Raw genomic sequence first — 16,319 nt, forward strand, 5'->3', positions numbered from 1 at the left:
GACGTCTCTATCTCATTAACCCTACGAGTGGGGTTACTCTCACGGTAGCCAAACTGCTGATCTGCCATGGCTTCAATAAGCTCTCATTGTGACGCCCCCACTTCTCCCTAAGGTGAACCAAAGGGTATCCGCAGGACGCCTGCCTAGCTCTCGCCAGGACTCAAGCAATTCCATTCAAGCTTATTATCGATCTACACAACACACGTAAATAAGTTAAATACAGTAAATGCGGAAGCGTTCAAGCTTAACAATAGTCATCCATTATCCAACCCGCACGTCGGGTGTTCAAAGTACATCATGATTCTCAAAAGTTACATTTCAATTCCAAAAGTACAACCCAAAACTAAGGCATAGCCAAAATGTAATAGAAACCCTAAACAAAAGCACATTAGGAGTGTTTCTCCAGTACACCTTCGAGTTCAAACCTGTTAAGGAAAACAAATCTACAGGGTGAGCAAAAATGCTCGTGAGGCCAAGAACACGCATGCAAGCACGTTGTTCAGGTAACAAGCCCAAATAACAGTTCAAGTGATAAATTACAAGTAATTCATAAAGCCAACTAAATGTAAACAGAAACAATTCAAGGATATGGTAGCTCTCAGGAGCTAAATTCCACTTGTTTCGCCAGTTCATTCGTATATCTTCCCGCGATGACTCTCCGTCAACCGGGTTGATATTTCCAAACAGTAGATCACCACTTACTTCTCATCCGTCCACCATACACCGCTTCGGGCCCGCACGACATTTATAAGGCGATACTCCACGAGTATGTCAAGCAAGATCTCTCAATAGATCAAGTTTATCATGTGAATCTCATGGTTCATCGAGGTTCCCGACCAATCCCATGCCGGCTCGAGTTCCAAGGTCGGCCTATGAGTTTGGGCATCCCCCATGTATCATGTAAGTGTCGAGGAGATTCACTCCAACGACGTATGCAGCCATAGCATACCATGTCATGTATTCAAGCATTTGACAGGTTTAAGCATGTATTTCAGGTCATGTAAACCAGGCAAATCATGTTAAGCATGAGTCATTTGTTTCAAATGAGAACGAGTGCGATAAAGTATACACTCGACTCCATTTTTCAAAACCAAGTAGGCTAAGCATGTAATCAGATAAGCCAAGCATGAATCAAGTCCATAGAGTTCAAGTAGTCATACACTTGACACTCACCGAGCAAATCAAGAAGAAATATTTTCTGAAAGTTCAAGTGTTCACTGTAGGATCCTCTTGAAGGTCCTCGTGTGCTCCTGAGCCAATAATAATGTATTATCATTCACGTGCCCCAATTATCAAGAAAGATTGTATGTTAATACAATCTAAGGAAATTTCACGAAAACGAACCTCAATTACTCGTAAATCGAGATTCAACTAGAGTTTCTTAAAGTACAAGAGCGATCGAGTTTTCATTTTAGAAAATCAAGTATAAAACGTTCAAGTAATATTGAAGGGATAAGGAGTGCTTGAAAACTCCATTCCTTTGGAATTCGGAAAATTTTCAGTTTTGATACGATATTTTGAAAAATCGTATCTCACATTCTACATGTCAAAAATTGGAAAACTTGGTACCGTTGGAAACCTCTTTGAAAGTACTAAAAGTTCTTAGAAGACACTTTTCCATGATTCTAAATGAAAAATATTCAAAAATGGGCTCAAAGTTACTGTTTCAGAGTACTTAAGGTTGTGTTGGGTTGGTTTTTTGCTAACTTTGGAAATTCGGTAAAATTCACACGTTGCAAGCTAGCCTCTGAAATTTGTAAGTCAATTAGAGTTGCAAGTAAGGTTTATAACAGAAAAAGCGGATCAAGAATCAGAGTTTCGAGCACCAAGATACGGTAGCTCAAAGTTAGGGAAAAATTCAAAACTGGTGAACAAATTTTCAGATTTGAGCTTCCAACTTTGGGACTTTAGTTAGGTATCGAAATGGACTTGGATTGGTACAAAATTTGGTAGTATCATACTCCTATATAAAGAGTATTCCTCTATCAAATTTCATGGAAAAATACCTTCGGGAAGGTAGTCAATCAAACAACCAAAGTTTCGAAAATCCTAAGATAAAACTGCCTTGAGCCTTTTGTTTTCCATTCCAAACATTTGGTCAAGGAAAAATTCCTCAAACATGGCTCATTAGTGTAGGCAAAGCCTAAGGAACATTCATGGTACATTTCGTAAGTGTTTAGTACCAAAATATTCAGTTAGCAAGTCTACACCAAGCCTTGCATCAAATCTGTCCAAAAGTTAGGGTTTTCAAGAGCAGGGCAGGTTCCGTATTTTAATCATAAATCACTCAACTTAACTTGGAATTGAGCATGGTTTTCATTCATAGAGATATAATTTCACAGAAGAAATCATTTTTAAATTCGGCACACAACTAGCTCGAATTCGAGCCACAAGTTGCAGCCTCAGCATTTCGTTCCAGTAAAACAGAGAAACAAAACAGTCGACTTTAAATGGTCGGTTCGGCTCACATACATGGAATCAGAATGTGCATTTTATACCGTCGGAAAGGTGGGAATTTCTAGTTTCAAATACCGCTAACGGCACTTGATTTCAACGTCGGAGTACAGAGTTATGGCCAAAACACGAAAGCTGGTCAGAGCATTATGGGAACAGTTCCAGATTTACTAGCTTTGTGAAATTGGTTCATTTGACCCACCAAACCTCAATATTTTTCAATGAAATTTTATACACCATCTATACAACATATAAGCATCATATATGAGTTATTACAACCCCAAAATTCCTCAGAAATAGGTACATTCAAAGCAGGGGCAGAATTGGAACTTTTTCCCTCATGCATTTCTTGAAGTTCATACTACTAATACACCATTAATCTACCATTTTGAGCACTAAACCAACATTAAACCCATCATCAATCATCAATCATCACATCAACCATCAAGACAAGGGTGGGAGTTCATAGGGCCCACCTTCCAAATTTTTCAACAATAACAACCACCCATATGAATACAAGAGCTTAAAGGTGTTAAACAACCTCCATAAATCAAGATTAGAGTGTTGGATCATTACCTACTTTGGTTGATGAACTAGGCAGAATTTTCGGTCCTTAGAAGCCCCAAGAAAACCGTGGAAAATGAGCTCCTTTGATAGCTAGATGAGCTCTCCAAGTGACAAGCTAAGTGTAGTTAAATTTTGATTGAATTTGGTGAAGGTTTGAGCAAAATTTGGAGATGAAATTTGCAAAACTTGGAGTTGTTTTGTTGCAGCTGATGGCCGGCCAAGAGAGAGACTAGGAGAGAGAGTGTTTGGTCCAATTTTAGCTTCTTAAGGAAGATACAATGTGTGGTACAAAAATCACCCCAAAGTCAACTCTCAATAGTGCGCATAGGGCGCGTTTGGGCTCGATTTCTCTCGCATTTATTTCACTAGTGCACTAAACCTCTAATGCACTTATATTCATACAAATATTATTCACTCTTAATTGTCCCAAAATAATGGTCTAAAGTCCCTCAATTAATCGCGCGCGTGAAAACGCGTATTTCCAATTTAGGCGCGATAAAGTGAAACCTTCAAGAAATTCTTATAACGATCGTACCACTAACTATCACTTGAGTACTTAAACCTAAAATTACCTATATTAGGACCATTGTACATGTCTCCAAGTTTTCGAACTTATTGTACTCCCCATTGGCTAAAGTTTTCAGACACGTTTTCACTATTTGCATTAATCGAGCTTTCAAAAAATTAATTTTTGAAACGTGTCACCTTAAAAATATAATGAAATCATAACTCCATGTATTTAAGTCTAATAAGGCTAGAAAATAATAATCGAAGCAAATATTCAAATAAATAATTAAATGAGCAAAATTAGGAGTCGAAAAATAATAATTTTTACGAGTCCTCACACTCACGCTTCCTTCGGTGTCTTGTTCGCCAGGATTCCTCCACTCGCAGTGTCAATGATACTCCTGTCAGTTGACTGGAGCCCTTCATAGAAGTACTAGATCAACAGTTGTTCACTAATTTGATGCTGCGGGTATCTAGTGCACAACTTGTTGAATCTTTTCCAATAGTCGTACAAGGACTCCCCGGAGTACTGCTTGATGCTGCATATTTCCTTTCTCAAACTCGCCGCCCGGGATGCTGGGAAGAATTTTTCTAGGAATTTCTTTTTCAATTGTGCCCACGTGGTAATACTACCTGCAGGTAGGTAGTATAGCCAATCCTTCGCTGCATCCTTGATAGAGAAGGGGAAAGCTCTAAGTTTTATTTGCTCCTCAGTGATCCCAGGAGGTTTCATGCTAGAGCAAACCACTTCGAACTCCTTGACATGTTTGTGGGGTTCTTCACCAGAAAGACCATGGAACGAAGGTAGGAGGTGAATCAACCCCGATTTCAGCTCGAAGGAGGTATTCTTAGCCAGAGTTGGGAACGTGATGCACAAGGGCTGGTGAGTCAACTCTGGGATAGCCAGCTCCCTTAATGTCTGGGTGTTGGCTATGCTTAATTCGTCTTCTACTGACTCGTTTGCAGTGGACAAGTGCCCTTCCTTCCGTCTCTTGGTCTCTTGCCTTCGCCTACGCGCTGCCTTCTCAACCTCAGGATCATATATCAATTCACCTATGCGAGAAGAACGGGGCATAAACTAGCAAAAATACCAAGAAAAATAAAATAAAAACCAAATTCAACAAGAAACAAATAACTCAGACGCCAGTCCCCGGCAACGGTGCCAAAAATTGACAGGTGCCGAACCTGTGCAATAATAATAAATAAAACCTAATTACCACCTAAAGCAGTCAATAATCAATTCGAGTACTGGAGTAGGGACTCTAGGTGTGCAATGGGTTACTTGATTCACCCTGTTCCCGAAGAGTTTGCTTAATCCGATATACCTGAATTAATTATTTAACTGAATTCACTAACTAGTAGACAGTGGTAAGTAGGGTCGTCTCCTCAAGGACTGGAGAGAAATTTATTCCTTTTCGAATCAAGACAAATTGGGGTTTTCACGATTAAATGCTAAAAATAAAGTAACTGCAGAAAATAATTAATTTAAAGAAATAATTGGAGAAACTCTAACCAAGGGTACACTTCAAAAATGGTTCATGCACTGATCATCGATTCAAAGATTTTTCCAACATTTATTAATAGATTAGTTATAGTTGTCATGCACGCGATAAACAACCAACCTTTCCTTGATTTATCGATAGCTAAGGTACGACCGTTAACTATTTCTCTAACCTAAAAACAACCCTAGGTACGACCGTAGGATTTAATTTCTAGATTGCATTAAGAATTAGAAAGGCCCATTCCTAACTAACAAACACGCTACGAGGGTTTGTTTAGGCTAGATTGTATGTTTCCCTGACATAAACCCAATTACGCTAGTTGCTACTGGGATAGAGATAACGAACAATTATGGACTCAATTACCCATATTTAGCCAAATAGCCTATAAGAATAATCAATTATTGCGCACTAATCAATCATACACAAGAGCTATAACAATTAAAAGCAGGAAGCATATAAATATCAATAAATGAAGAAGACAATTAAAAACGGTTTAGATCTCACAGTAGTCGTTGAACCAATTCATCAGTTGCTCCCTTGACTAGAAATAGGGGTTTAGTTCCCCATAATTAATCCACAGGCCATGCGGGCAAAGTTGGAAGAAACCATCGATTCCTTAATCAAAGCGAACGAAAGAAATTGCCCCTCGTTAATTTCGGTCAACCGAAGAAAGAAGAGGAAACAATTGATTATGGTGGTTTTCAATTGTTCTCCTAAGCTAACCGTACAGAGAGTACACACTTTCAATTTCTTCGGTCAAGGCTAGGGTGAAAAGCAATGTCAAAAGTCCTCAATTGCGGCTCCTCTTAGCTTTCTTTCTTTCCTCACAAAACATACGAGAGAGTGGGTTTCAATTTGCTTGATTTCCCCATTTGGTCAATGCAATTGGAAAAGCCCAAGAATTCTCAAGTCAACGAAAGATGAAAAGCAATACAAAGTCAGGAATGGAGGCTCTTGTCTCCTCTGATAGTTTTTTCCAAAACTGCCGCTCCCCTCCCATTCGAAGAACAAACCGAAAAGAAAACCTAAGCTAGGCGATACGATTCAGTCCTCCTTCGGCAATTGTTATTATTTTCCAAATTAGCCCAAGACCCCCCTCCAAATAGAATAAAGTAATATCTATTACAATTAAGTTTCTTCAGCTTCTCAAGCGGACCCCGCTGCTTGGAGTGCCCCCACGTACGACAAATCTTCTAAATTTTGATTTTAAGCACTTTTCAGCATCCAGTCCTGCAATTGGCACCAAAACAAAATATCAGTAGAATCCACTCAATTACTGGAAATATTTAGTCGAATAAAAGTGCATTAATGCCCAAAATACCCCCTAAAATGCACCCTATCAGTACCTCCCACCAAATCGGTGTGGTACTTACAATCGTTCAGTGGTCGATGAGGCATCGCTCCAATCGACTTATGCAGCTATAGCATAATTTATCATTTCATTCAATCATTCATTTCATTTCAATCAAGTCATTCATAATTCAGTCATTTCAATTCAATCAAGTCTTCCATGATTCATTCAAATGAGACCGAGTGTGGTAAGGTACATACTCGACTCAGTATTTTCAAAATCTCCAATCACTAATAGCAATTAAACACATACCAAGTTTACCTACACTTGACACTCACCAAGTAATTCAAGAAGCAAGGACAAGCGATTGTTTAGGCTTCTTTCGTGAGATCCTCTTGCAGGTTCTCTTGAGTGCCTGAGCAATTAATAATGAGCTATTACACACTATCGTTTAAAACCCCTAATTATCGAGGAGGATTGCACTAGAGTACAATCTAAGAAAATCTCATGAAAATGAGCCTTAATTACTCGTAAATTGAGGCTCAAAGGTGGGGTTTTAAAACACAAGAGAAATCTAGTTTTCATCTTTGAAATCAAATGTAAAACAATCTATCAATATTGAAGAAAAATGGAGAGTTCGAAACCCTCAATTTTCTTTAAGTTCGAAAATTTCAGATTTATAGAGCGATCTTTGAAAAATCGTATCTCACTCTCTGTAAGTCCAAAATTGAAAAACTTAGTACCGTTGGAAACTAATTCCAAAGTACTCAAAGTTTCTGGAAGACACTTTTCCATGATTCCAAATGGAAGACATTCAAATTTTGGGTTCAAAATGCTGTTTTGAATACTAAGGCAGTTTTTGGGGTTAGTTTTTGGCCAAGTTTGAAAATTTGGCAAAATTCACACAATGTGAACTAGCCTTTGAAATTTGGAAATCAATTAGAGTTACAATCAAAGTTTAAAACAAAATAAACATAACAAGAATTGGGATTTTGAGCACCAAGATATGGCAGCTCAAAGTTACCCAAAAGTTGTGACTGTTAGACCATTTTCCAGGTTTAAAACATAGACTTTGAATCTTTGGTTGAGCATCGAAATGAACTCAGAATGGCACCAAATTTGGTATGATTACACTACCATATAAGAGCTATTCCTCCGTCAAATTTCATACAAAAATTCGTTCGAGAAGTCGGTTAACAAAACCATTAAAGTTCTATAATTTGCTAAGGCAAATCTGCCTTGCACTTGCGTTTTCCTTTTCTCAAACATTTGGCCAATGAAAATTCCTTGAACATGATTCATTTATGAAGACAAAGTCTAGGAAACATCCAAAATACGTTTGGTAGGTGATTAACACCAAGGATTTCGAATAAAAAGTCCCAAATCAAGATTAGCTATAAATTAGTCCAGAATTAGGGTTTTCTTTCACGAAGACAGCTCTGAAATCTGGCCACAACTCACTGAATTCAACACAGAATTGAGCGTGGTCAGTGGCGTTGAAAACTACATTCATAAGGCTACAATTTATTGGAAGGAATAATTTTAAAATTATATCCACAACTAACTCATATTTGAGCATCAAATCACGGCTCAAAACAGGGCCTCCAGTACATATGAGAAACAGAGCAGGCAATTTTACAAGGTTGGTACGGCTCACTCAGGTGGAATCATGGCATGCATTTTATATTGTTGGAAAACTGGAAGTGTCTAGTTTCTAATGCCACAAACAGCACTCAATTTTGACATCACAGCAAAGAGTTATGGCCGAAACAAAATCACTGCCAGAAAGGCTCTAGTTACGTTTCCAGTTTTGCTACATTTTCGAAATCTCAACATTTACTCATCCAAATCACGTAATTTTTTGTGAAAACTTTCCACACAACCTATACAACATATCTACATCAAAAAAAGTCAATTGGACCACAAAAAAGTGCACCAAAGTGCACGGCAATAGCAGGGGCAGAAACGGTAAAATTTCCTTTTCACATCCTTTGAGCTTTCTTCCACAATACAACTTATTTTCACTAGATTAAGCACTAATCCAACATAAATAACATCAATTCTCATCAAATCAGTTCATGAAGCCATTGTGGGATTTCATAGAGCCCACTCACAAGATTTCCAACAATATAAAACTACCCACATGAATTTATGAGCTTACAAGTGCAAGATAACTTCCATAAACCAAGTTTTAAGAGGTTGATCGTTGTTTACCTTTGTAGATGACTAAGGTAGAAAATTTCGATTTTTGGAAACTAAAAAAAACCGTGAGAAGCAAGCCTTTTTCCTAGCTTAGGTTGATCTCCAAATGGTTTGCAAAGTGTGTGTAAATTTTGAAGTGATTTGAGTGAGATTTGAGTGGTGAAATGACGAAGAAATGTTCGTTCTTTCTTCCTCCTTGTGGCCGGCTGCTATGAGTGATATGGGTGTGCTTGCTGAAAACGAAGCTTCCTTGGGAAGCTTAAATGTATGGTTCAAATTGCCTCAAAAGTCAACTCTCCCTCCACGCGCGCACGCGCGCGTTTTGTGCTCGATTCCTCTCGAGTTTGTTTCACTAGTGCACTAAACCTCTAATGCACTTCCATTCATACTATTATTATTCACTCTTAATAGTCTTGAATGAATTTCTCAAATCTCCAATTAACCGCTCCGGTTCGATATACTCGAACTTTCGATTTGCACGCGTTACGGCGAAACTTCCAAGAAATTCTTATAACGATAGTATAACTAACTAACACTTGAGTACTTAAACGAAAAAATACCTATTTCAAGACTAATGTACAAGTCTCCAATTTTCCAAACTTATTGTATTCTCGAATCGATTATTGTCTCCAAACACGCATCTACTATTCATTCTAAACGAGCTTTCAAAAATAAATTTTTCAAATCAAGGCATTTTTAAAATACTTGTAGGTCATAGTTCCATGTAATTGAGTATAAAGGGGTTGAAATAAAATATTCGAAGTAAACGGCCAAATAAATATTTAAATGAACTCGTAATAGGAATTTAAAATAAGAAAATTTGCGAGTCCTTACACCTTTTTATAAAACTAAGAAAGAAAAATATAGTATATTCAATCATTTTTTTCCACACTTTGTATAAATCAACAAACTAAATCCCTAACAACTATCTAAGCATAAATTCTACAATCAAGTAGTTTTTCCAAAAGATCTCAAATTGCATGTATAGTATAAATACTTGCCATGAGTAAAAAAACGCACAAAACTCCATTGACAACCAATTTTATACCCCCAAACTAAACATCAATGTTCAAATACCTTTTTAATATAAGTTAATTGACCTAGAACCACTATTACAATTCTCATATGATCTTAAAAATATTAATATCTCTCAAAAGTAGAGAATAAATTCTATCTCCACAACAAAATCATAAAAAAAAAATTCTAATCCAATGAAAGAAATCATTATGTAATTATTGACATTTTATAAGAGTTTTTCTTAACAACAAACAAAAGATGACAAATTCCACATCTTTAGTTCTTCTTCCTATTTGAATCTTCAATTTCATTATATATTTCTCTACACTGACAAACGAACAAAGATAAATTGGCAAATTGCAGAAGACAAAATGTTCCAGAAAATTCTGCATCAAATCATCATAAAATCATTCAATTCTCCCAAGTTTGCATCAAGTCATCATCAAATTATTCAAATCCTTCAAGTGCTCGAGTTTGTCGAGGGCATCGATGTGCCTCAACTCTTGAATCATTGGAGTTCATCGAATCTTCGGAGTTCAATAACAGATCTGCGTCCTTCGATATCAAATCCTCAGGACCCGTCAAATACTTGAAGTCATCATCAAATCCATCAAGTTTTCTTAGAGTTCAGGAAGATGTTCGAGTTCTTCAAATTCGTCAAATCCTCAAGTGCAACTAAAATTTTAAATGGTTATGTCAAAAAGATTGAGAGCTAGATTTTTTCCCTGAAGATATATCCAAATGTCAAATGCTGCTAAAGCACAGTTTCTTTGTGGATCAAGAGACATTATTCCTCCAGATCTGCTAAGTCATGTGTTCAAGTGCTCTGACATCTTCAAATCGTCCATAGATCGAGAGACATTTTCTTTCAAGATCTACAACCAAGTGTTCCCTCGTAAAAGTTTTCATAGATGCTGTATAAATTATCAAATTATTGTTGGTAGATTCGCCCCTAATTTGTCCCTGAATCTGTGGTAGAAAAAGAGAAAGAATCAAGGGGCTACTTTTGCTTTCTTGAGAAAAAAAATTAATTTGTTCTTGACTTTCCGATGTAGAGTTGTACCATTAAATTTGGAATTAGTTAAATTGATAAATTTGTTCTTGACCTTTTAGTTGCTTTTTTGCATATATATATATATATATATTTCTCTACACTGCGAGTCTCATCATTTCCTTCTAGTTTAATACATAATCTACTCCCTTTGTAGATTTTGTAATTTCAATTTGATAATATCCTCAAAACTGAAGATAATAAAAAGAGGTTATATTAACTTGAAAATAGACAAGATATAGAAAAATAGATTTTTTAAGGTTTTGTAAATTTATTGCCTTAAATTTAAAAATTGTCTACTAAGTGGAGGGCATTATGGATATTTTACTAAATCAAGGGAGGTAAGAGTAATTTCTTGAACCTAAGGGGAGCCGAGTGAAATTGTCAGAAACCTCAAGGGAGGTTTCTGAAATTATCCCTATAAAAAATCATAGTAAAATACCCATAACATTAGTAGCATAAGTTTCAATACATTCATATTACGTACACATGAATTTATATGCGTAATTTTGCAGTACTAGTATTTTTGTACTTTTATTCGTACTTTTGGAAAATTTTGTATAAATGAGTATGTATAATATTCCATTATTTATCTATCCTTAATTTATTAACATATCAACGAAGTCTAAATCTTTAAAAAAGGAATGCAATATTGTTATAAAAGTGGTCACTAGTCTCAGAAAATTGAACATGTTTACCTTATTTAGTTTTGACTTTAAACATCCATCGCACAAATATGTAAAATAATAATAATATTTTCTCAAATAATAATAATATTATTATTATTTTCTCAAAAAAATCACATATTTTCTCTTTCATACAATTTGCGGGCACTTAGATATTTCAATTAATTGCTTCTATATATGGTTGAGATGTGAGAAATAAATCTAGTTCTTATGGGAAATTTTGGGGCTTAAGGCAAACTTCCCTTTTTTTTTCCGTTTATGGTTGAACCACTTATGACCTGCCATATTAAGATTCAATCATCCACGCAACTGAACCACTATGACTTACCGTATTAAGATTCAACCCTCCATACAACCGACGAGCATTCCTAATTCTTTGGCCATTACTATTGGGACCGTTCCCATTGCATTAGTCGTTATTTCCTTTAGTCAAATACTTGATGAAAAATTAAACCCTCAATTTCCTTTTTTTTTTTTTGGTGAGATTCTAGTCCATCTTAGGTGCCGAATTCGATGAGGTCTGAGTAGAATCATTTGACTTCTTATGGTTCTTATTCTTATTTCTTGCCTAAGTAATTTCCACAAATACCATATTAGTACTAGACATTATGAATTTGGCATTCAAGAATTACCCTCGAGATACTATGGCTAATAAATCAATTTAGGCAAATTTCCATCGCCGAAAAACTCCCAATTTGTTCCTTGAAGCCTATATAACATCCTCCTCCTCACTGCTCCAATCCCAAAATATTTTTCCTCTAGCAATTTTAGCATTAAGTAACCTACTTTTTGGTTTTATTTAAATCAATGGCTGATTCACAAAATTCATCAACCCGTGAGCAATGCCTCTACATGGCTAAAGTTGCAGAGCTAGCCGAGAGGTACAATGAGATGATGAACTACATGAACAAACTAGTTCGTGCCTCAGTATATCCAACTTCCGAATTAACTTCCGAGGAGCGGAGGCTGCTCTCAACGGCTTACTACCGCGTAATTTCCATGCATCGTTCTGCATGGCGAAAAATGCGATCTCTTGAGCAGAACAATGACGGCAACACAAACGATGATTTGGTTCTGGTTCAGGAGTATCGAGCCAGGATAGAAGCTGATATCTCAGAGATTTGTGATGGGATCCTGAAGCTGTTAGATGAAACGCTAATTCCCTCGGCTAGTTCAAGTGAATCGAAGGTGTTTTACTTTATTACAAAAGGAGATCATGAGAGGTACTTGGCTGAAATTAAGGGTGATGATGAACGTAGAGAGGCTGCTGAGAAAGCCATGCAATCTTATCAAACTGCTGAGGTACTATCTTATTTCTGTAAACTCACGCGTACATAAAAATGGTGTTAGGGACGGTCAAGTTACTTGCGCTGAAAGTCATGTTTACCAACGTTGACTGTTTGTGAATTGAATTACAAGCCCGAAAAAAAAAAAACATAACTTGGAGTAAATATAGTCTTTTATGCGCGAAATTAAAGAATGTAATTATTTTCTTTTTCTAACTTTTGTACACAAAGAAAAACATTCTTGGACGTGAAACTACACACACATATATATATTGTATGTATAATGTATATGTATCATAATCTTTATTCCTTAATTTGATTATTATTCCTATTATTTTCTGAACATGTATAGTTACTATTTCTATAGACATTGATAATACTTATGCTTCTATTTCATAACGTTAATTACACCATGGGCTTTGTATGTGTTTGTGTGTACTGTTACTAATTACATTATTAACTTTTTTTGGAGTAGGTCTTGTTAGGTTTTTTTTTTTTTTTTTTTTTTGGGTTCCTATAAAGCGTATGATAATTAATCTTATACCCTTTCTTCGAAAATTACTGGCTATGAGCTTGTAATGCTTTTTAATATGAATCTAAATATTGGAATTTCAAAAAAATATTGTAATGCTTTTTAAAAAGAATTGTTAGGTTTTTTTTTTTTTTGGGTTCCTATAAAGCGTATGATAATTAATCTTATACCCTTTCTTCTAAAATTACTGGCTATGAGCTTGTAATGCTTTTTAATATGAATCTAAATATTGGAATTTCAAAAAAATATTGTAATGCTTTTTAAAAAGAATTGTTAGGTTTTTTTTTTTTGGGTTCCTATAAAGCGTATGATAATTAATCTTATACCCTTTCTTCTAAAATTACTGGCTATGAGCTTGTAATGCTTTTTAATATGAATCTAAATATTTTAATTTATGGGCGAAAGCATGGGGGAGATAGAATTGGGCAAGCAGTAGTAGCAAAGCCAAAATTTCAAAATAGTGGGGTGAAATTAACATATGAGAAGCTTTATATGAGTTATCTTGTAATATGTAGTAACTTTGATATTTTATACTTTTCCCTTAATAACCAATGTAATCTTAAACTAAACTATAAATTAAAATATTAATCCAAAATTTGCAAAAGAAATATTCTGCTGATGTTTTAGTTTCATAATAGTATATGTACAAACTTAAAAGACAAAATGTACTTCGAATGAAATTTAACATGATTTGAATGTATGTTTCTTGCTTTGCCATATGGTTTGGCAATGGAACAAAGTGTTGTTTTGTAAGTAATATAGTATTACTCGAACTACATTTTAGATGTTATAAGTATAATATGATGACAGTTAATGAATTGCTCAAAAATTGTATGGTTACTTCTCCCCTTTTATTTTTTGTTCCCTTAAAATGTAAAGATGGGGCAAATGGGAATTATAAAATAGAATTGTTTGATTGTAGCTTTCGTGCATATACTTACTGAATAAAGTTTGAAAATGTGTAGTTTTATTTGTATATAAAGAATGATAACGAAGAAGTAAAAATGTGATTAAAGAGGAGAAATAAATAAAATTTTTGAAAGAAAAGTTAGGGGAAGGGGTGAAGATATGTAGTCAAAGTTTTGAGGGACAAAATAAGGAGTTAAAGTAAACTTTTGCAAATTTTTATAGGCTCAAATTAAGTTTTTCAAATGTGAGGGAAGAGGGGACGACAGCCCCTGCTAGTTCCCTTGCCTTTGCCTCTGGCAAGTAAATTCCTTTTTTCAACGCAAAAACTACACATAAGGTCAGTAGTGGCGGAGCCAACCCTATAATTCTTTTCTTGTAACCGTTGAAAGTAAGACATAACAACAATATTAAGATAAAGCATTACATTTGTTACATGAATAATATAATTTAAAAGCGACATATTCAAATTTACTAATTATAGAATATCTTTTTAGTTAAAAACATAATGAACCTTTAACAGTTCCTCACGGACCTTTGGTTTTGCGTGGCAAAAAGGAGATGAACTTTTTGTTTTTATAAAAACGTCACCTTCTTATTGAAAAAGTCGCATTCGGTTTATTTTTAGCTAAGCAACTTAATTAATTAATTCTTATTCTACGCTTTTTCAAATAATGTTTTTTCTATATTTTATTGAAATAAAAATCCTAAGTTAATAACAAACTAGTACAAGTTTCAAGGTGATTAATTTGACGTAGAAGGCATTTTGTTTTGAATTTTTTAGATCAAATTATTTGATTACTCATTAAACTTTTGAAATGGTATAGTTTTGGCAACTCAACTTTCAAGAGGATGAAATCATCCACGTCTCAAATCTAACATGCATATTTTGAGTCATTCTGCTTGTTTTTACCTTCAATTCTACCTTTTGGTTATGTCTCATGATTCGTGCGCATCTTTAAATATGGTAGGGTTGATGGTAAAAATAGACGAAATTGTCCAAAATATACATATAGGAAATTTAATAGGTAATATCATACTTTTGACAGTTGAGCGATCAAAATTATACCATTTCAAAAGTTCTAATGGGTAGTCGGGTAATTTGCTCAATTATTTATAGTCCATTTCCATAATATTACAAAAACAAGTTATTTGTATGTTTACTTCTAAACAATTTAGTGGGGCAATACTTAAATTTGTCGAGAATCTGTTGAAAGTTTTTGTGGTTAATGGGTCGTCCCACTGCCCGATTGCAGATCTGCAACTGCGCAGAAAATTTCTTTCTCAATTTTGTTAAAAAAATTGCTTATTATTATTTATTTTTTGTGTTATTTGATCAAACAGCAAATTGCACTGGCTGATCTTCCACCAAAACATCCTAGGCGATTGGGCGTGGCACTCAACTTCGCTGTGTTTCACAGTGAGATTCTGAAAGCATGCGAATCAGGTTGCAGCAAGGCTAGACTGGTAAGCTAATAGCCCTTTATACATAACTATTTAGAAGCATCATGAAGGATCATAATACTTCCTTCTAAGGGCTGTTGAAACTTCTGTGGAATATATAGCGCATGATGTTCATCAAATATTTGCTTAATCAAATCATTCTTGAAATCAAGTACCATTCAGTTTATTTTCAAGTTGGTAGGAATTTATATTCTTTAAAATCTTCTTTTAACTATTTTAAAGCACAATAGATTTTATGTGAATTTATTCTTTGTTCAGGCTTATGCTGCAGCTCATTCAGACGAAACCCAATTGCCTGAGGAACTCCAAGAGGAAAGCGCCGCGATCATGCAACGACTCCGGAATAATATCACTTTTTGGGATGCCCAAAGGACATTGGAAGATTATGCGGTTCATATATGATATATATAGTTAGTTAGCACGACAAAAGCAAAACTTTTTTTTCCTGCTCTACCATCGATGAAAAGGTATAGGGATAATTTTAGTACATTATTCTTTGGATCAAATTTTCAATTTTTGGCATCAACTAATTCCTCTATGGAGCCCTTTTAGTATTATTAGACTACAAAAGGCAAGCAATAACTTTGGTGCCATGCTAGCACGCAAGTCACCTAAGCATATGGACAGTGCTCTTTTGGAGCTAGCTTTTGGGTAAAAGTAAGGATATACTGCTTGTCTTAAAAGATCCTTGCCACGTACAATTGAGAGAATTCGGACTCTTAGCAGTTGTAGGCGCAAAAAGAGCATTTCAAGTTCCGGATCAGCCAGCCCCTGGGGCTTTGGTCTGGTGGTAGTAGTCTCCTTAGGTGAGTATCACTGCTAAGGATCAAATTTTTGATGAAACAACGCACACG

General features: G+C 35.4%; 2 protein-coding genes across 2 annotated transcripts in view; one reads left to right on the forward strand and one right to left on the reverse strand.

Annotated features, from left to right (window-relative positions):
* LOC113759963 (zinc finger BED domain-containing protein RICESLEEPER 2-like) overlaps positions 1-4,603 on the reverse strand; it is a 23,024-nt gene extending 18,421 nt beyond the window's left edge. The window contains exon 1 of the mRNA XM_027302544.1: positions 4,162-4,603. Coding sequence (XP_027158345.1) covers positions 4,162-4,603 — 442 coding nt within the window. The remainder of the gene's footprint in view (positions 1-4,161) is intronic.
* A 7,481-nt stretch (positions 4,604-12,084) lies between these two features.
* Positions 12,085-15,867, forward strand: LOC113759964 (14-3-3 protein 1-like). Its single transcript, XM_027302545.1, has 3 exons — positions 12,085-12,579; positions 15,346-15,468; positions 15,724-15,867. The coding sequence occupies exons 1-3, from the start codon at positions 12,085-12,087 to the stop codon at positions 15,865-15,867; spliced, it is 762 nt and encodes a 253-aa protein (XP_027158346.1).
* The last annotated feature ends 452 nt before the right edge of the window (positions 15,868-16,319 follow it).

The sequence above is a fragment of the Coffea eugenioides genome, chromosome 2, assembly GCF_003713205.1.
Source record: "Coffea eugenioides isolate CCC68of chromosome 2, Ceug_1.0, whole genome shotgun sequence".
NCBI classification, from domain to species: domain Eukaryota; kingdom Viridiplantae; phylum Streptophyta; class Magnoliopsida; order Gentianales; family Rubiaceae; genus Coffea; species Coffea eugenioides.

Coding starts and splice junctions, on each gene's coding strand:
- LOC113759964 (XM_027302545.1), top strand. CDS start 12,085: ATGGCTGATTCACAAAATTCATCAACCCGTGAGCAATGCCTCTACATG. Junction 12,580..15,345: donor AATCTTATCAAACTGCTGAG/GTACTATCTTAT, acceptor TTGATCAAACAG/CAAATTGCACTGGCTGATCT. Junction 15,469..15,723: donor GTTGCAGCAAGGCTAGACTG/GTAAGCTAATAG, acceptor TTCTTTGTTCAG/GCTTATGCTGCAGCTCATTC.